General features: G+C 40.4%; 2 protein-coding genes across 3 annotated transcripts; one reads left to right on the forward strand and one right to left on the reverse strand.

The window, feature by feature from the left end:
- Window positions 1–389: 389 nt before the first annotated feature.
- st13 (ST13 Hsp70 interacting protein) lies at window positions 390–8,400 on the reverse strand. 2 transcript variants are annotated; one of them, XM_084371620.1, is made up of 13 exons: window positions 8,245–8,400; window positions 7,694–7,833; window positions 7,050–7,098; window positions 6,813–6,909; window positions 6,347–6,420; window positions 6,128–6,194; window positions 5,928–6,012; window positions 5,654–5,764; window positions 4,855–4,957; window positions 4,482–4,598; window positions 3,984–4,023; window positions 3,787–3,875; window positions 390–1,070 (listed from the first exon to the last, which is right to left on the reverse strand). In XM_084371620.1, exons 2-13 carry the CDS (start codon window positions 7,801–7,803, stop codon window positions 936–938), a joined length of 1,077 nt encoding a protein of 358 aa, XP_084227746.1. In that variant the 5' UTR covers window positions 7,804–7,833; window positions 8,245–8,400; the 3' UTR covers window positions 390–935. The 2 variants fall into 2 exon arrangements, with proteins under 2 accessions (XP_084227746.1, XP_084227747.1); XM_084371621.1 differs by lacking the exon at window positions 8,245–8,400 and adding an exon at window positions 7,985–8,180.
- A 1,548-nt stretch (window positions 8,401–9,948) lies between these two features.
- On the forward strand, window positions 9,949–18,909 carry xpnpep3 (X-prolyl aminopeptidase 3, mitochondrial). Its single transcript, XM_084370538.1, has 12 exons — window positions 9,949–10,065; window positions 10,159–10,275; window positions 11,654–11,776; window positions 12,169–12,356; window positions 12,582–12,801; window positions 13,741–13,925; window positions 14,127–14,189; window positions 14,907–15,020; window positions 15,195–15,280; window positions 15,497–15,680; window positions 17,572–17,692; window positions 17,812–18,909. Exons 2-12 carry the CDS (start codon window positions 10,206–10,208, stop codon window positions 17,976–17,978), a joined length of 1,521 nt encoding a protein of 506 aa, XP_084226664.1. The 5' UTR covers window positions 9,949–10,065; window positions 10,159–10,205; the 3' UTR covers window positions 17,979–18,909.
- The last annotated feature ends 1,849 nt before the right edge of the window (window positions 18,910–20,758 follow it).

The following is a 20,758-nucleotide window of genomic DNA, read 5'->3' on the forward strand; positions in this document are numbered from 1 at the left end:
GCCAATAAAAATCTCATTAATACATGTAAATTGCTTTAACATCAGAAAATACTGACATGCCTACCGTTACTTCCCAAGTTAATGAAGAATCTTGAACTAGTATATGATGATGAATGAAAAGAGTAACTTTTAGAGTAGGTACCATATCTATCCAGGACCTGAGCTGGTGTTTGTGTAAATTCAGACATCTATCCGGTTTAATGAGTTCAAGAAAGTCTTCAAGTGAGATTATGAGTGTAAGACTCTAAAACTACACATCCATCTATGCTTAATACACGTTTTTCTGAATCACTTGTGATTCAAACAGTGTTTGTGCATGTTGTCGTTCTGTAAAGCTGTCTAGCTTTGCAACATGCAACACAAAACAAACAAAAACCTACTGTCAGACCTGTTTTGCAGCAACAGAGGTTTTATTATTGTGGATCATTTTTTTCCAACATAGACATCAAGATCAGTAACTTTTTTGCATTTTTAATAATCTGTTAACAAAAAGGTACTGAAAGTTGTGTGTGAGAGTTCGGCTCTGCTCAGAGAAAAAAAAAAGACCGGTAGCTAAAACATTACCATGTATTAAATGGCTGTAGAAACGTTTCTGAGCTAGTGTCTTAATGCTTGAGCTCCCAGTTTAGCGTTTCCAGATGCAGGTTAACAAATGTCAACCTGTAGGTAAGTGAAGTCCCAGCTGAGACCGGTCAGGAGTGGTTGTCACGCCTGACCCCTAACCATCGGGTTGCTTTGTTGAGACATTGCTAACAGTGCTAACAGGCTGATTAAGAACATTTAAAAAAGAACTCGCCACGCTTTCTCTACAACACACCAAATAACCCGTCACCCGCTCCCCCTGTTTGATCTGCACACAGTGGAATAATTGTTGAAAAGCATTGAAGCTCTCCACCACGTATCCACTCCCCTCTCAGCTTTGGTCCTTTTTCTGTCTACGGCTGTGGTGGAGCTCCAAATTTGGCACTCAGCTTGGTGACGAGGGCCATGATTTTGGGGTTGTTCTGATACTTGGAGATGTTGGCTGGGTTCTGAGCCACATCCTGGAAGGCAGCCATCACCTCGGGGTCCTGGAGTTAGATACAGATTAATATGGTCAACCTTTATTCACGAAGTGCATGTCCAAATCAGCTTTAAAGACAGTTATGAATTTTTTCTTTTTTTTGTTCCGTTGCCGGGTCGTGTGGGTGAAGGTTTTTCACAGCTCCATTTATATTGGCTAAGTCACTCTTACATTTTGGTGGTCCAACTGGCCCATCCCTTTTTTAATTTGCTCCTTGTTCAGCCTGGTCTCTAAGCTTGTGGCTGCTATTGCTAGCTAAAGTAAGAACAAGTAAAAAAAATATACTTTAAAAAATGTTATTCCTGTTAAAAAATTCTCCTACAGGAAACACTGCTCCTGAAGTGTCCCAAATGTCTCGTCAGTAGTCCCGCCTTTAATACCTTGACTTCTAGACATCACACTTTGTCACCGTGTCACACATTTACATAAATTATGCTTATAATCACAATAGAAGTGAAGCTAACTGGACGCTGAAAACACGACAGAACCAACCAGAGACACGGTGAGCTGTGCTGGCTCAGGGGTGTGAGCTGACCAATCAGAGCAGACTGGTTATTTGGGGGCGGGGTCTTAAGGAGACAGAAACTAAAACAGAGTCTCAGAGGGGGAAGACAGTGCTGCTGTATCAGAAAACTATGTGTTTATTGAGCATTAAAGCATGTAAACCTATTCTAGTAGTCACCCAAAATAAAATAATGAACCTGAAAATTAGCATAATGTCTCCTTGAAACATTTTAGGGCTCTCGAAATAATTTTCTCCAGGAATTTGCTCTTGCTGTACCTCATTGTTTAGTAAAAAATAAACAAACTAGGATTAGTAAAGGCAACATCTCCTTTATTTAAACCTGAATACAGTTAATGGCATAAATCTTACTGATTTTGAGGCCAGGAATGGATCTATGAAATTAAAATGTTTAAAGGCTTTTACCAAAAGTGAATGATCTTCATTGTTTACTTTTTCTTGAGTATATTTAAACTTGTTGGTGGAATTGACTTTCTTTTCATTTGTTATTTTGATTTTTTTCCCCATTTCCCATTAAAGTGGCAGTTTCAGCCTTTTTACTGATTAATCCATCAAATACATGCCACTGACTCTCTAGCTGTGTTTGTATTTTGATCAGTGTTTAACTACCGTGGGTCAGACTTGATTTAATTTCAACCCAGGCATTCGACCGTGCCAGGTTTAGTTATTCTGTTATACCCACTGAAATCCAATAAAGATGTTTTTGGTTTCAGACAGGCAAGAGCAGAGCAGCTCAGATTGAGTTTTATTTCTATTCTTTCTTCATTTAGTCAGCTAGACTTGTTCAAATTCTGACTTGTGAGTGCTCTTTTGGTTGTATTCATTTTATTGGGCCGGCCCAGGCTCTTTTTTTCTTTGTGGTTCACTTCCTTTGTTTATTATAGAATGCAAGTAACTGAGCGATAACATGACGATAGCATCTTTTGTTAGTCTTTGTCAAAACCTGACATCTACAGCCACTGACAGTTTGGTCAGAGAGTCTGTATGTTATGCTAGAAGTAGCTAATGTAGCCTCAGGCAGCTCGGCACAAGCAGAGATGAACCAGTGCCAAGTCAAGTGACATCACTTGAGGTAATTTATCAAATTTCACAAAATGTAAAGATTTTTAAACAGTTGAGCTCCTCTTTAACTTTTATTGCTGCTTTTTCAGTCAATATTGAATGTTCTTGATTTATATTTTATATAAATCTTATTAAATACCTAAAATAGAGCAGTGTTCAAGGTCCCATGAACATGTTCATGTATCATTCTACCATCTATTAGTACATCAGTAAAATGCATGTTCTATTTTTACATAACCCACTCACCCTTTCCGTCTGTTTCAGATGGAAATTGAGATGACTCATTTCTCTGTCAGGGGTGCATGCAAAATTCTGATAAAATGTGATCACAGACTGTGGGGCAGTCCATCCTCCTCTCGTCATTTAAAACCCTACAGGTCTACATTTGTCCTTAAACCAGCCTGCACCAGCAGCAATAACACTGACGAAATGAACATGAGCTAACATCCCAGTTAGTCAGGTTGAGTGGCAGTGATATACAGGCTTCTACCCAGTAAAACACTGTTGTTTCCAGCTGTTGTCCTCTGGGTAGAAAACAGCTGGAGCTTACCGAGTTTGCCTCTAAGGGCGCGTTGGCTGTGAGAGTACCCTGGCTGTTCTGTGTAGAAACGACCTTCCCTCTCTCGCTTTTTAATCTCTTTGAGCAAACAACAGGATAATGCATCTAAGTCCATCTCTATGCGCCACTGCCAAAGGCTCAAATACACACTCTGGTGTGTGGAATTAAAACATGTCCGTCCCCTCATCACCCTCCTCCCCCTGTGTGAGTGGGGATGATGATTTTGGATTTGTTGTCCTGAACTCTCAAAAAGACAGACCGCAACAACCTGTTACATGTGAAATACTGTATGTCTGAATAAACTGACTCTTCACAGGGCCTTCATAGTGTTTAAAGCGTATTTGACTTCAGTTTTGTATTAGCAAGCTTTACAGGTGCTGGTGCGTGGATTTAGTTACCTTTAAATGCAGCCATGCTACCCTCGTTTCCAGGCTTTATGCTAAAAGTTACTCTAACCATCTCCTGGCGTAATATTTACCCTCAGCAAGAAAGTGAATTTTACAGATCTGTATGATCGTCATGGGACATAGCTGTAGAAGTGATGGGATACAGAGGAATAATGTTGAGCAGTTAAATCACCTTCATGGCGTTGAGCAGCTCAGGATCCTTCAGGAAATCTCCCAGACCCGGCATGCCAGCAGGGGCTCCGCCTGGGAACCCAGCAGCACCTGCAGAACAACAGTGAGGCTAATTAATTGTAGTCTCTCATATAATAACATCTGGAGGGTTCGTCTCATCCCATCATGCAATGAATCGGCTTGTTTCCACGCTCCTACCTGGGAAGAATCCTCCTCCAAACTGTCGTGCTTCTTCCTCCTGTTGACAGACAGAAGAATGGCTTATAAGTCTACAAATGTTTGACGCATTCAGGAGCTACGGGTGGTTTCTACTGTTGTTTTGAAAAACTCTTATTGTGGAAATGTTAAAGGAGATGATGTAGAGAGACATAGCCTGGAGCTGGATTTGTTCGTAGTCCGAGGTGGGAAATTAGAAAGCAATTGACAATTTACTAAACCCATTTTTCTTTAGTCCAATCCTGGCTTAGCAACCACAACTATACACAACAAGTCTGATATAGTTTTCTCACATGTTGAAGGTGTGCATGAGTGATACTCTGTATATTAAGAGTTTGGGTGTCTTTTTTTAGAGCCTTTCGACAACCAAAAACATACAAGCAAAAGTGTTTGGTCATAATACTTCATAATCGTCCAACTTCAAGGGCCAGTTATTGTATTTTTCCCTGCCTGAAATAGGAAACCCCACCAGCAACTCACCCTCTGAGCCCGTGCGTGCTCCTCTCTGGCTTTCTTTATCCGCTCTTGTTTCTCCTTGATCTCCTTCTCCTCTCTTTTGCGCTCATATTTGCGTCTGTGCTCCACGATTTTCTTAGCCTGATAACAAGAAGGGAACCATGCCATGAATGACCACAAATACCACAAACTCAGAGCTGGGAGCGTCATCTGTGATTCTCTTTCTGCCATTAGAGGCTTCTACTGTGATCGAACGAACAGTTTGTGTGTCAGGATCGTGTAGAGATCACAAATAACTCCTCTATTCTGTGCTTGAAATGCATCAAAATAACATCTGTATCACGGTTACTACAAACACATTAAAAAGTGTTTTTTTATTCCCTGTCTAGTATCATACCTTAGGCTGGACCTCTTTCAGCATCTCACTGGCTGCCTCATCATAGTCCAGTTTACAGGCTGTGGCCAAGTCCTTGGCTGCCTCCTCCCAGTGGCCCAGCAGCCTGCAGCAGCACACGCACACACACACACACACACAAAATATAGTATCATCAGATTACTAACCAGATGGCACAAGCAGCATGATGGCACAGAGAAAGACCTGCATCAATTCACTGACAATCTTGGCTTCATTAGTTCAAGTCACCCATCTTCAAACATATTTTACGTTGTACTCTTTAACAGCATTGCAACGTCACACTGTACGATCAATTTATTAAAAATTTGGTTGCAATCTGTGGTTTTAATTTTAAGGCATGTGTGCGCAATATATATAACAAAATAAAAGCACAGACATGTCGTCCATCTGTGCTGCTCCCATGTTTTAAAATGGCAGTGAAAGAAAAACAATCTTCAGCCATGATTGAACATTTGTCTTGTTTACTATGTGATTTCTGCTTAATTTCTCGCTGTACTTGGATTGGTTGCGTTGTAGAGATGGGTTGTGGCGACAGTCACATTGTGAGAATCCGGTCCGACAATTCTGACACACTCAGGGTTCAGATTCAGGCCGTCGGCTGGTGAAATATTAAAATGCCAGTTGCCAAACAAAATAAGGTGTGTCATACTTGTGAGTGTTTACACTGAGGGTTTGGTTATGTCATGCATGTGTAAAAGGTGCAGCTCCAAGTCAGGTGTTTGTTTACTTTACACATTAGAAACCGTCTGCCCTGTGGAAGATCTCTTAAATAGATATGTACTTGTGAGCTTTTCCCCTCCACTTGTAGGGCTGTGCAGAGTCTGGGTTGATGCTGATGGCTCTGTCGCAGTCTCTTATGGCTGCGTTGGGTTTCTGCATCTGGATGAAGACACTAACATGAAAAGCACAAGTGATTACACTCAGTCATTCATAACGAAAGAGTAATTATAAAAGCAAAGAGACACCAAAAGCCCCTCAATGTAATTTATTATTTTTAGGTATCACTGTAATGCGCTTTCATGAGTAAGTGAATGAATGACACTGAGGTTGCTCACCTTGCCCTCTTGGCGTATAGGATGGCGAGGCAAGGGTTCAGCTTGATGGCTTCAGTAAAAAGATCCAGAGCTTTCTGCAGGTCGCCTATACAAGAAAATAAAGTGTGAAAACAATTATCTTGAGCATCTTCCTAATGACCTAAATAATACACAAACTGTCTGTTTGCACTTTTCAGTTTGTGAACAGAATATCAACCGACCTTCCCCTAGAGCATTGATGGCATCCATCTTCTTCTCATTGGCCTGATCCATCATCTCCTCTGTGATCTGAGGAAAAAAATTGGACACTGATGTTCAAACAAATCCTCTCTGAAGTGGTAACAGCTTAGCTTGTTTTGACCAGGAATGGAATTTCCTTGAAAAAAACGGTTTGAATGAGTATATGTGCACATTATTCAGAGATAATATAGACATTTTACTTCAATATTTTCAAAATCTCCCATCTCCTGTGGTTCATCAGTGTCTGGCTCGATCACTCCCTCGTTGTCGATTTCTGAAAAGGCAAACAGATGATACAGTTGACACACAAACCATATCCATTACTCTTCAAGCAATATAGGTAGACCATTTTGCTTAAATTTGGTGAAACTGCCATCAAATAAAACAGATACTAGACTTACAAAGCAGCATACGTTTTAAAGTGGGGACATATTTGCAAGCTGTGTTAGGGGTAGGGTTAGACACATGCATTTACAGAATAAATAAAAGACCGAAGGCCAGTCTTTATGCTAAGCTAAGTTAAGAAGCTGCTGTCTCCAGAGTGATATCAAGCATCATCAGCTCATTTCATTCTCAGGCTGTAGAAAATCTATATATCTACATCTAATCCAAGAAACATGTGATCCAAGAAACACTATGTTATAGGCTGAGATGGGCATACGGTACCTATTTCACTCTCCTCACTCTCAGACAGCGGAGCCTGAGGAGGCTCAGGCTCAGGAGGTGTAGCTGATGTAGGTGAAGGGCCACAAGGACAGCCACCCTACAAGTGAAAGACCGCTCTGTTACATGATGTTACATGTGTAAAAACTTACAGGTTACTTGTCAGCTGCGAATACAATTCATCTCCAAATATTTTCTTATATTTTGTTTTTCTGTGTTACGACAATTTTGATGTGTTACCTGGCAGGAACCCTTTGTGCTGGGTGGGGCAGGGATCGTTGCGCCCATGCTGAAATATAAAATGATGGAGATCAAATCAGTGAGAATACAAGGAGGCTGATTCTGCAGATATTTTATTTGTAGGATGGAACAAAACACGTATCAAATGTGTTTATTCCATCTGACATAATTTTCTCAATTGATTTCCCAGAAAAGTACTTTATATCACAAATTATTAACATCAGTAAGCATTACAATGTTAAGATATCTATAGAGAGTCATGGTTATGTCTCAAATCACTTTGTCAAAAAGCGTAGAAAGTAAGGTTAATATTCTGATTAGTCTGATCGACTATTTAATTAAAACTAATTGATCAATCTAATTGAAAATTAATTGATTGATGGGTTTTGTGATACATGATATTTTTCTGTGTACACACACACACACACACACACACGTGTGCACAGCGTGTGGTCCATTGTTTAACTCAAAGGTGGGCATGACTAACGGGGGTAGGCACGTGGTAAGCCTGCAGTGTGTTTGAGACTTTATCTAACTACTGTTGTGACATAATTACAGAATAAATACTCAGTAGTAATCAAGATACTTGTGCAGTCCAATTACAGGTCAGGCTTCACTGAAGTTATGCTCTGAGGTGTACTGACCCATGCAGCCAGGTCCGGAAGAAGCTCATCTCTGGCAGGTGCAGGACCTGGGGATTGGACTCGCACATCTGCACGAAGGCCTTCAACTCTGTAACCTTTCGAGGGTCCATACTGCTCTGTCACGCCCAGCACTCAGCGCGCTGCATGTGGGGAAAACCAGCGAGAAGAAATCACAATCACCAACTTATTAGCCAAGACTGCTGTTTACGTGCTCAGCTGCTAATGACAGCGTAGGCTATGTAAGCTAACGTGCAGGGATTGAATGAGCGTGCGCTAACGTTAGAGCCTCACTTTGTTCACGCCACGTAAATCCAACAATATGTGCAATTAATACACTGGCGGAGAAGCAACCGTCCACAGCTAGCATTAATCACCATTTATATGATGGTCGCAAACCAGAAGTTTCTAGAAATGACAATCCTGCCGTGACGCGGTAACTGTTTGACGCATGATAACGTCGTTAGCTAGCTGCAACACGGGCCGTGTTTAACTTCAAGATGAACACTTCGTTTCTACGGCCAGTGCATTTTAAAACGCGAATGGAAACGCACCTGATAGAAGACGCACACCGTTGACACCCGCGTAGAAAAACTGCAGAGTGAGGTTGCAGTTGTCTTTTTTTAAATCACTACAACACAGCTACTCCAGTAGTGGCGTCGCTCCTGTGTTTTCATTCAGGCGAGTAGCCGGACAGACCGACAGAGCACACTGGAGGATTTGTTGCCCTGGGTTTGGCCTGTCAGGCTGAAACTCAAACGTTATAAAAGCTGAGTTATGCCATTCATGTATTTTAGTGGCTGATTTCAAACTATTAAATGACGCACATTGTATGGTGTCGAGTCCTATCTTGTCTCTTCATAACAAGTACAATTTTTAAAAGCTTTTTTAACATTAAAGCGTCCGTATTATCACATAGAATGACATTTACATCACTGTATGACACCACTTTTCATACAATTTTAAGTAAGCACATTGTGATTTGTAGTCATGTAAGTATGAGTGGCATAAAGACCTTTAAAATGTCTGTGCTTGCATGACCTGTAGCCTCACATAAGCGTGTCATTGGTGGGGCTTGCTGTTACGTGCAAATACAGAGCTCCCTGCGAGGCCAAATTCAGGGAATCACAGTTTACCGCCCAACTGTCACTCACCTCTGTTGTGGGTATTTATTTTCCCTGAATGAGGGCTTTCAGGTAGCCCCTCATGCAGTCACTCACCAGACAGCTTCTGCCAATCATATTGTTAAGTTTGCGTTAAAAGTCAGATTTTCAAGTGCATATAGATCAATAATATTTAATATTCTTCTTACCTGGATGTAATATATGTTTGAATGGACAATAGTAAAGTTCAGGAGATAAGAAGTAATAGCTTTCATCACACCGATTACAGTGAGCTGCCACTGGACCAAGTCAGGATACATTACTCAAGGGCCTGTAGCTCTTTATCTGAAAGGAAAGGTCTAGTGGTGGAAACTACACTTTACTTTTCTTATTGTCAATATCTCCTGAAAAATAGGAAAACCAACAATAAATTGATAGCGTTGATTGTATTTTGGGGTATAAAGACATATCTTATTCCTCTGTGCCACAGAGCTTCAATGTTTTTCAAAAACTATTAAAAACAAATCTGTGAGCCACATTGTTGCACTGTGTGACACGTTCCTTCAGTACCAAGAGCATGGTTCCTGTAGTTTATTATGCTCAAACAATCCTACATAAATACACTGTCCTGCTAAAGCACCAAGCCTGCAGTGGCCCCCCACGAAATGCACTATTAACTGTTTGAATGATATTGTTTTATGAGCTTGTTTTTGCAGTAGGTGCAGGGACGCCCCAGAAATGTTGCCAGAAAGGTGCAACAGAAAAACTTGGGGTGGCCACCAAAAGGGACAGGGCCCCCTTTGGGAGTCCCACTGAGGATGTGGAGCAAATGTTTATATGTTATTGAATAGTTTAATCCACGTGCAACATTAAATTATATTTTATAAGCTCATCAAATGTTTTGTCCCTGTTCTCCCTCTACCTCTTAAAAACCCATTTTTGTTCATCTTTTTGAACTGATCTATCATTGCTTTTCTTGAGTTCTTCATTCTACACCATTAAACAAATTCACCCCAGAAATTGAAATAGGAACATGATGTTTTTTTCTTAATAAAATGTTCCTCTTTAAGACCATACAGAAGAAGATATGTGCCTGCCAATCAAAGCAGAGGAGGCGGGATGAAGAATCTCTGCCTGGGAAGCAAAACTCAGGGCTTAAATTCCTGCGGATCACGAATGAATGCTGCTAGCAACATGGGGGCAACAAGCTAGCTCGGCTGACTGTCTATTAAAGGGAAATATAACAGTTGTCTGAGAAGATTTTTAACTCTGGTAAGTGTCAACAACATACCGCTACGTGTTTCCGTAAATATGTATTGTTAGTTGACAACTCTGTACTTCACTGACTGTGCCTCATGTGTACAGTGGGACGACATGCTGTAAGAGGTCGGTGTCCTCCACTTGCAGCAATAATGTTGCCCTCAACCAGCACCTGGGTCCGGTCTGCTGTCAGACTGCTGCCCCGGAGTAACTGGAGTCGAGGTGAGCCCACTTTAATGTTGTTACGTTTTGTCCCTTAGTACTGTAAGTATACTTAAAAGCTACTTGTACTTTAGCTACTTGAGTATTTTACGCAAGGCTGCTACATACTGCTCCCAAGACAGCTTCTTTTTCAAAGGGAAACACTCAACTACAACGTCATTAATATTAAACGTTACTCCACTACATTTATTTGACAGTTGATGGTCTTCACATTAAGTTTTATATAAAAAACACATGAGAGACTTTTGTAAGACAGTGTAAGTCAGGAGTTCATAAGCCTTTTAGCTTGTGACCCTTTGCCATAAAACAGTGTGTAGTTTGGGACCCTTGAGAGTGATTTCCTCTCTGCAAAACCAGCGTTTCCCTAACATGTCCTTTTATAAAAATCTCAAGTCAAAAAGTTAAGCTTAGTGAAAAGTTCAAAGTTTGAATAGACTACTCAGAATTAGTTAGGGATATTCGGATATGAGTGCATATATGCATGTGCATGAATATGCAATAAAAGTCAAATAAATGTGTTGCATTATTTTTGTGGACCAAAACTATTAACAAAACACAAAATAAAAATTCAGATATGTCACAGATTAAACAATCGAATGAAAAACTAAAATATCCCAAGGCCCCCTTACTAATTTTGAGTAGTGTAAATCTGTAGGCCTACTGCAAAACTTTGTTTAAATTCCCTCTTGCACTAATCATCTCATAACCTGTCACGTTTATATCGTAACCCTCTCTGGGGTTGACTTGACCCCTTGTTTTGTAACCACTGGACGTAACTACAGAAATGTACACTGACAACAGTAAAGTGCTACTCACAGATTGATCAAACAATCTCAAAAAATACTTTGATACTTTTAATATATTTAGCTGATGATACTTATGTTCTAGGTACTTTTGAATTTGAATGCTGGTGTTTGATGCAATAAGAGATCTTTTTAAAGAGAAACCTCAGTCCCCACTCACACATACATTGTATAGAAGAGGGAGGATTATGATAAATTAAGCAAATGCTTTTGCACTTGACTGATCTAAGGTGTTGAAGGGAGACCACATATTGTCATAAAAGAGCCTGGATCTATTGTTTTTTCACAGACTTATGAAAACACTTTAAATACTGCAGTCCAAAAGTTATTTAAAGAGATGCATGGCACGTTATCTTTGACATTTCTGTACTGCAGTGTCTTGTCAATTATCGGCTGACATATACAGTGCAGCCACATTGATATATCTGTGGTAAATAAAAACATCCACCTGTGAAGCTCCACTCTGTAAAACATCCTTTGACTGAAACAGAATGAATGTTTAAAGCAGCTGCATGCAGCATCATATGTGTTCAGTGCAGTAGTCTTTAACATCTGTGTTGTGTTGCTGTCTGTAGGATGTGTGTGTTGCCCGTGCAGAAACATTTCTGTAAAACCAGGAGGTTTGAAACCAAAGACAGTTCCAACTCGGTACCTGGGCCAGCCCAGCCCATTCACCCATCCACACCTCCTCAAACATGGTGAGTGTTGTTTACAGTGCAGCAAATTTACACTTTTTAGGGAAAACTGCAATGTATATGGTACAGTCACATCAGCAAAAGGCTTAATATTTAGTCATTTATTTAAGACTTAGGATTCATGCTCCTGGAACTGGTCAAGCACAGAAAGCACAAAGCAATAGGAGAAGAAGCCGTTGTAGATCACAGACAACTCAAGGCTTTTGGTCTCACATATTTCACATCATCATGTCATGTAAAGAAATGATAATAAATGGTAATGCTTATCATACATTTTATTTATAGAGTGCTTTTACACCATGTTTTACACCACAAGGAGACAAATAGCAGTGCACAGTGTAAAGGTTGGTGATGAATTGCTGTTAAACACCACATATGTGATCATTTCTCCTCAGGTGAGGTGACCCCAGGCTTGAGCCAGACAGAATACGAGCTCCGCAGACATAGGCTTGCTTCACTTATCGAGGCCCAGGCAGACAGGCTGGGACCTTCTGCCTCCTCTAGCACCCATGTGGTCATTATTTTGTCTCATCCAACCCGTTATATGACCAATGACATCCCCTATCCCTTCCACCAGAACCAGGTGCGTTTGGTCTCAAGTTGCTTTTCTTCATTCTTTGTTAAATCATGTTGTGCCCTGCTGGGCAACAACATGCTGGTGAATAGTAACAATTTAAGATTAGCGAACTTCAGTCACAAAGGTGAACACTTTTACGTGTGACTCTGCTCTTATTTGTAGTTTATTGTCTATATGGATGGTGTTTTTATCGAGGCTTCACTAATTAACCTGGAGCCTAATGTTCCTCAGGATTTCCTCTACCTCAGTGGCATCCTAGAGCCTGACAGTGCCTTGGTCCTTTATGGGAAAGGGCGACCAGACCAGGCCATCTTGTTCGTCCCCCGTAGAGACCCAGGGAGAGAGCTGTGGGACGGGCCCCGGTCAGGGAAGGATGGGGCGGCTGCTTTGACCGGCATCGAGAGAGTTCATAGCACCGAAGAACTGGGTCTCGTGCTCAAGAGCCTTAAAGGTGGGTGGATGGGCGTTTGAGGACACATCAGCAGGAATATCTCTTCACAGAACTACAGTTGTTGTCTTTTTTCTTTTAACAAGATGTTTTGTTGATTCATGTGAACAGCCACATTTGACTGCTATAATAAAGACTGACGCAAGCAGATTTTATCAACTGTAGCTAGCTCGAGTATTTTAATGGAAATGCTAAAACTCTTCAAGTAGACTAAAGTTTCCATCCCCAGCTGACTTTTAAATGTTTCGAGTCTATTTGTCTTAAAATGTGAACCATGCCAAAGGGTCTTTAAGGTCCAGTGTGAAGGATTTAGGGGGATCTATTGGCAGAAGTGGAATACAATACCCATAATTAATCTTTTCATGTTGTTTTCGTTGTTTTAGAATAAGCCATTTATATCTCCAGAGGCAGCGGGTCCTCTTTAACGAAGTCTGCCATGTTGCACCAGCATTGTTTCTACAATAGCCCAGAGGGGACAAACTAGATATTGTAAATAAAAATGTTATTTGCTCAGACATAACCTTGGAAGGATTCAAGTCTTACTATAGTAAAACACACTTGAACAAGAAACAAAGAGATCGGATTTTTAGATTAATCTTAGTATTTTCTCACAGTGTGTTTCACTTTTAAAAGAGAAAAGGATTGAAGGATGATCATAAAATAAAACTTTCAGTTTTGCAAATGTGGCGATATTTGAAATAATTTTGGCTGGATTTGGAGTGTGGTTTTCAAAAAGTTTAAAAAACAATAACCATCCAAACTCTTTGCTGCTTGTGGCTCTTACTACACCACCACACACAGCGCATCAACATGTGGGGAAATCCAAAATTTAGCAGGCCTGCTGTGTCTAGTTGCAGTTTCAGCAGCTGACATTTGACAACAAACTAATGAGGACCTTAACTTCACTGTTCCCATTTTCTCTCTGCTCTGATCCTCTTTCAGGCACTACGCTGTGGTACGATAGTTCTCAGCCCACCCACCCTCGCCTCCACCAGACTCACGTGGGTCCCGTGCTGGAGGCAGGGTCGATGCCGCACTCTCTCAGGCCCCTCATACACTCTCTCAGGGCCGTCAAGAGCTCAGCCGAGGTGGCGCTCATGCAAGAAGCAGGTCACATCAGTGCACAGGTTGGTGTTTACATTGCTTATAGTGCCAATGTCATTATAGTTTATATCATATTTCCAAAGAAATGCTTGCAAAAGCACAACATTTTCATTACTTTGTATTGCTGTCCCACACTGTCTCTTTAACACTTCCTCCAACACTTGGGATTATTTTTAAGACAGATTCACAGCATACTTGGCCCAACTTGAATCCTTGTCTTTCAGGCTTTTAGGAGGACGATGGCTTTGTCTCAAGGAGACATGGATGAAGCTGTGCTCTTTGCTAAGGTAAAATGTTTAATGATGTCTGTGTGGCTCTTCATTGCTTCTCTGTCATGTGTGGGCTTCTATAATCCTCACACCTTTAATTGATGCAGCTTTTTAATGTAATTACAGCTACCTCAATTGTTATTCATTGATTTATTCAGTCAATGCAGAAGTAGTGGACTGGACATGACATAAAATAATGGATTAAAATTATTTTATTAGCCGGGGTAATTATTCTTCATCTTGTTTGAATTTACAGTAGCTACTGCTTATGTGGAATAACTATCTACATTCCCAAGATGTCACTTCATCAAAATTATGTTTTTTTATTTACAGATAAATTAGGAAAAATCAATAACATAGTTTTAGCTTAAGAGGGCTAACTTACCAGTTATCTCACCAGCTAGCTTTAGCTTGATATAGCTCTGTTGTTTTGGCGGTCTATTTGGCATTTCTCCACGGTAGATAATGCAGTTAGTTCGACAACAGTGTCTAGAGCTCAGAGATTAACAACAGAGTGCAGTTTTTTAGCTCCATTTTTGTAGTTACTGCAAATTTAAAAAAATGTCTTTTCACAGGAATTACACATTATTATACCATAGTATATTTTTCATATTGTAAAACTTGCCAACCAAATATGTAGTTACTACGTTTTGCTGTTGTAGGTCAGTATATATGACTGCAAACTTGAAGCTCACAGTCCCATTAAAACATTCAAACATAATTTATTTTTTCCAGTTTGATTTTGAGAATCGGATCCATGGCGCCAACTTCCTTGCCTATCCCCCTGTTGTTGCTGGAGGGAATCGAGCCAACACTCTGCACTACATCAACAACAACCAGATTATCAAGGTAAAGGTAGACTGTTGAATGTGCTAAAGGATCTGTCCTGTCTTAACTGGTGCAATGAACATCCACATTAACCATTCTGTCAATGATGTAAGTGGTAACATATTTAAAGTAATGATTTAGTAGCTTAAATTACTTGTATATAAAAATGTTCCCCCTCATCCTCTCCTCCATCAGGATGGTGAAATGGTGCTGCTTGATGGGGGCTGTGAATACTTCGGTTATGTCAGTGATATCACGCGAACATGGCCAGTGAATGGAAAGTAAGTTTGACCAAATGTTCTTAAGCAGTAAGGTGAACTGCTTAAAGAAAAATAATGTTAATAAAGAATATCTGGGTGATTACATCTACCCTCACAGGCCACAGACGTTATGGTGTCCTTACTATGAAGATGCCAAAACATTACATGAAGCAACACTGCACTGCCTAAAGTAAAACATGTCTTAACTCTCTGCTGTCCTCACCTCCTTCCTGTCAGATTCAGCCCTGCCCAGGCTGAGCTGTACGAAGCCGTCCTGGAGGTCCAGCGCTCCTGTTTGTCTCTGTGTTCCCCAGGCGTCAGCCTGGATCACATCTATAGTACCATGCTGGCTCTGTTGGGACGACAGCTCAGGCAGCTAGGCATCGTCAAGACCAGCACCAGTGATGCTGATGTACTGAAGGTAATAATCGGAGAATTGAATTGGATGTCAGCTGGTAGATAATTCCTTTCATCAGTTTTGCGAATACTAATAAGCAGCTCTTGGCTTTTGGAAAACAAAGTTTTTGTTGTGCTGCAAGTAACAAGATTTCTCAAGATGAGTTGCAAGTTATTCGCTGGACAAGAAGGCTATTTTTCCCAGATCCAAAGGTTCAGCTGCTCCTTAAGTTCAGAGGTCTGGTGAATAAATGATCTCTGAAAAATAAACAAGCCCAAGATCATATTTCACTCTGCTAATAACTTAGAACAAAGAAGTTGTTCCATTCTGTGTACAGACCCGGCAAACACACAGTATTTCGTGATTTAATATTGCTAATGTAAATTAAAGTCTTGCCCTGCCGCTGAATATCAATCAACCACACCAGAGCGAGACATGATCAGATTATCACTGTAACCATGTAAGCTGGGCACTGAATTTAAACACTTGGTAGAGTTTAGATTCAGTGGTTTGTGGTCAGGAAATAGCCATAAGCTCCTTCAGCCAATGTAAATGATGAAATGACCTAATTACAGCCCTCAATGAAACACAATATGCTTGTATAACTCTGAATAATAGAGGCACTCGTTTCCTGCAGTGGCTCTTTTCAGGGAAATAAAAAGAGCAAGCCGAGCCAAAGATGAATGTAGATGTATTCAACCGGTTGCTCTCTTTAAAAAAAAAAAAAAAAAAAAAGTACTGTGGGGCAATAAAATACTTTTTTGGCAGCCATGGATTTGTTAGTTTAAGATGCTCAGCAGACTGAGATAATAATTCATCATCAAGACAAAGAATCCTAAACTTTGCACACTTTTGGATTAGCTGACATTGATGATGGGTTTCCCCTTTGAGAGACCTTTATTTTAAGCGGTACTCGTAGTTGTCAGCCCTCTGGTCTACCACTTTGGTCCTGTCTTAACTATTGTGTGTTTTGCCGGCATTGTGCAGATATTCTTTGTCCCAGAGGATGAATCATACTGATTTTGATGACCCTTTGATTTGACCTCTGCTGCCACCAGCCGGTCAAAGTTTTCATTGTCTTAACATCTACGAGATAGATTGGACCAAATTCTGCCAGATTATGTATCACACTGTGACCTTTTGACTCTTCCTCAAGCACCACCATCAGATTCACATTTGTGGTTTTAAGCGATATGTCCCGACTGCTATTTGAGAGATTGCCATGAAATCTGGAACAAACGTGCCCCCATCAGGATATATTGTAATAATTATGGGGATCCCTTAACTTTCCATGTATTTTTAAGTTATCCAGTACTTTGGTTTATGACCAAATTCCAGCTACCCATGAAATTCACGTCATCCTTAACTGCACTCTCTGTGTGCACTGCACTGCAATTTCTCATAACAGATGTTAATGGAGAGGCGGATGTGGTGAAGTCAAGTCATTGAAATTTCCCTTTTCAGGAATAATAGTTGACAAATGAAACTGGCAAGTATCTCTGAGCTCCACAGCATCACAAGCAGTGCTAGTTGACCTTCTTTCTTATAAAGGTTTTCAGGTTAAAGGGAAATCTTACTTCCTGCTGTTTTGACTGAAACAATAGCCAAGTTGTTCAAAAACAGTGGCAAGCTCTGATTTCATCATTACATTTGGGATTCAAAAATGTTTTATTCTGAAATTATTGCATCAAATTTATGTCCAAATGATCTCATATGCAGAGATCCTCTTAATTGCATGATTTCCATTCTGTTGTTGTTGTTTAGATGCTCCTGGATTCAATTGTGCTCTATTAAGGCAGTTAGAAAATGATCTGACCACAGTTACACCCCTTCAGTCAGCGACAGGCCTAAATTTCATGTTATCAAACTTTTATGCAACAGCTTAAAGCTATAGTTTTGTTTATGCTCAACCCAGGCTGCACGGCGGTACTGCCCCCACCATGTCGGCCATTACCTGGGCATGGACGTCCATGACACTCCTGAGCTGTCCCGCTCACAGCCTCTGCAGCCAGGAATGGCCATCACTATAGAACCAGGTGAATACTCTCATCCCTACCAGTTACAGCCCACTCTTACATTGCCAGATTCATTCTAGTTTATGTTTCACGCTTTTCTGCTTTCATAATGTTTCCTCCTTTTTCCTCTGTTGTCACAGGGTTATATATCTGCGAGGAAAATGACCAGGTGCCAAAGCGTTTCCGCGGCCTGGGCGTCAGGATTGAGGATGATGTGGTGATCCAAGACAAGGGAGGCCCTCTGATTCTGTCCCGTGACGCACCAAAGACCATTGCTGATGTAGAGCAGGCCTGTGCCCAGAGATAGGACAGAGAGACAGACAAGTGACCAAGTGAGCCACGGGAATCGATGGCAGGCCGTGTGCTGTGCTTTTCAACTGTCTCCATGGTGATGACATCATCAGACTCAGGGCCCAGGTACATGAAAGGTGGGAGCACAGTGCAAGAGTCTGGTTTTAGACTTGGCAAGGCCTCAGAAATATAGAAGCCTGGTATTAAAGATCATAGATTTTGTGGGTGCTTTTGTTGTCTGTCTAAATGTTAAAAGAAACCAGTTGATTAATGTGATTTAGTTGTGTGTTAGGGGGTTACGGTGTAGCTTTGGAGCCTAAGCACACATGCGCTGTAGCTGATGTATTCCTCCTGAAAAATGTAACTATACATCAGGGCTACAGCAATACCATGTGTAACATTCTGATCATGTACTTTAAACCATCTTGTGTTGTGATGGTGCTGTCAGTGGGTGAAATCCAACCAGGACTATAGATGCAAACCTAGGAACAACAGATAACCACTTGTATCAAGTATATATTCAGCTGAAGACACAATGAATAGATCCAACAACCGGTAAACATTTTCATTCTTTAAACCTACAGTATTTGCTCCACATCAGGATTTTTTTTAGGGTTTTCCCAATCATGGCACATCAGCTACAGGGCAAAACATCAAACACTGAATGTTGAACATGCACTCACTGTACTCTGTGATCGTCAGAATGGAATATAGTATGTCAAATCAACACATTACCATTTTAATGCACACGTGATGAATAGAGAGGAATCTTAAACAGCTGCTCGTGAAAAACACAGGAATGATGGTAATGATTACACCAATGCACTGAAATAGCTTAAAAAGTGTACACTGACGAGAGTTGGTGTGTAGTTGTGTATGTGTGTGGGAAAGTATTTTTGAAAGAGAGAAAAATGTGATTTGTATGTATTAAAAAGATCTCAATATTCCTTCTTTCGTAACATAAATTGTGTTGTATTGACTCAGGTTACTCATGATGTACGACATGATGTTGAAAATGGTGATGATAAAAATAATAATGGCTGCAAATCATTGACTGTAACACCAGAGGAAATTAACCTTTAACCTCAGGGTTAGATGGTCACATAGGTGTAGATTTGGGTGCTGACGGGGTATGAACATCCACTCAGTTAGAGGGAAAGGTGTCCGTTGTCTGCTTCATTATTTCAGACTTCACATTTTATGACTGGCTTTGGTCACAACCGTCACCTCCACGTTTAAAAATTGTGATCCACATGTCGTTGACGACTAACTACAGGCACTGCCATGGATCTTATCTGACTGTTTTCCCTTTCAGGTCAGAGGTGCAGGGAAGCAATATGTTATTGATTTGTCTTAAGGTCTTCTTTACTTTACTTGCTCTCCCTTGCATGCTTTGTAATGCAAATAAATGTGTTTCATTTCCTTTTTGTTGACAAAACAAAGGAATTGAATCACATTAAAGACGGTTTGCCAGTAGTTTGAGTCAGATTTAATTGTCATTGTCACATTGTCACATCACAGTCTTCATTGAGAACTTAGGTTAGGCTTAGGCTAACTCAACACTTTGGGAATTAACTGTTCACAACAAAGTCTATGGATTAATGTGTTATTACCACAAACATACAAGACTTAATTTTGATTGGCTGTCAGGTGTCCATGAAAATCATTCAGCAGGACAACACAAGATGAATGTGTCATACTGTAGGTGCAGGGTGTTATCAGACAAGTGATGCACTTATTCTCAATTGCTTTGGCAAAACCCTTGAATGCAAAAATAATATTTAAAAATAATACATTTTTGAACATTGTATGAAATTACATACAGCTAATTTTGCCATAACATTACACATTTCTTGTTGCTTTCACATAGAATCTAAATGTTTAATCTTCAGTTGACTCAATGAAGCATTGAGTTATACTTTTAGTGACCAAAAACATACATGTCCTTCATGCTGTCTGTGCATTGCAGTGATAGAATGTAACTCAGAAGTCCTGTGCTTCAGTACTTTACTTGAGTATTTCCACTTTCTGCTGCTTTATATTTCTACTCCACTACATTTTCAAGACAAACATTGTACTTTTACTCCACTACATTTATTTGACGACTTTGGTTTCAAGTTACTTTGCCGGTTACAGACTGCATCACAGCCAAAGTTAATATATATTTTTAAAATTCATGTATTTTATCAGCAATCAGATAGAAAACAAAGAGAATACACTTTATACATGAAAGTAAATGTACTTTTACTTATGCTTTTGGTGCACAAGTAAATCTATTACCAGGAAATTACTTTTGATACTTGATACAATTAACATCAGTGAGACTTTTGCTCAAATACTACTTGTAAGGGTGAGTTTCACCTTTACCAAAGTAATATTTTAACAGGTTTTCTTTACTTTTACTCAAGGATTATTGTTAAACACACATTTTATCCATTTTATATAAGTAATGACTGATCAAATGTGGTAAATCTTAGTCTCATCAACTAACTATAAATACAGTGGAGTAAAAGTATGCTATATTTCCCACAAATAATGCAGTGGAGCAAGTTTAAACTTGAGTAAATGTAGGGAGTTACTTCTCATCAGTGTGGGAGGGAAAGGTGGAGCGCCACCGTCCCCTACAGATTGACATCGGCGACTGCCTGAAGAGCACGGAACCGGTTTCCGGACAATCCCGAACACCTACGAAGACAACCTCCCCTCTTCTTCCCTTCCTCCCTCCCTCCCTCCTCCCCTTCACGCCTAATGTTGCTGTACCTCCAACCCTCCCCCCGTATCAGAGGAGTAGAAACA

The sequence above is a fragment of the Pagrus pagrus genome (assembly GCF_965226575.1).
Source record: "Pagrus pagrus genome assembly, chromosome: 13".
In the NCBI taxonomy this organism is placed as follows: domain Eukaryota; kingdom Metazoa; phylum Chordata; class Actinopteri; order Spariformes; family Sparidae; genus Pagrus; species Pagrus pagrus.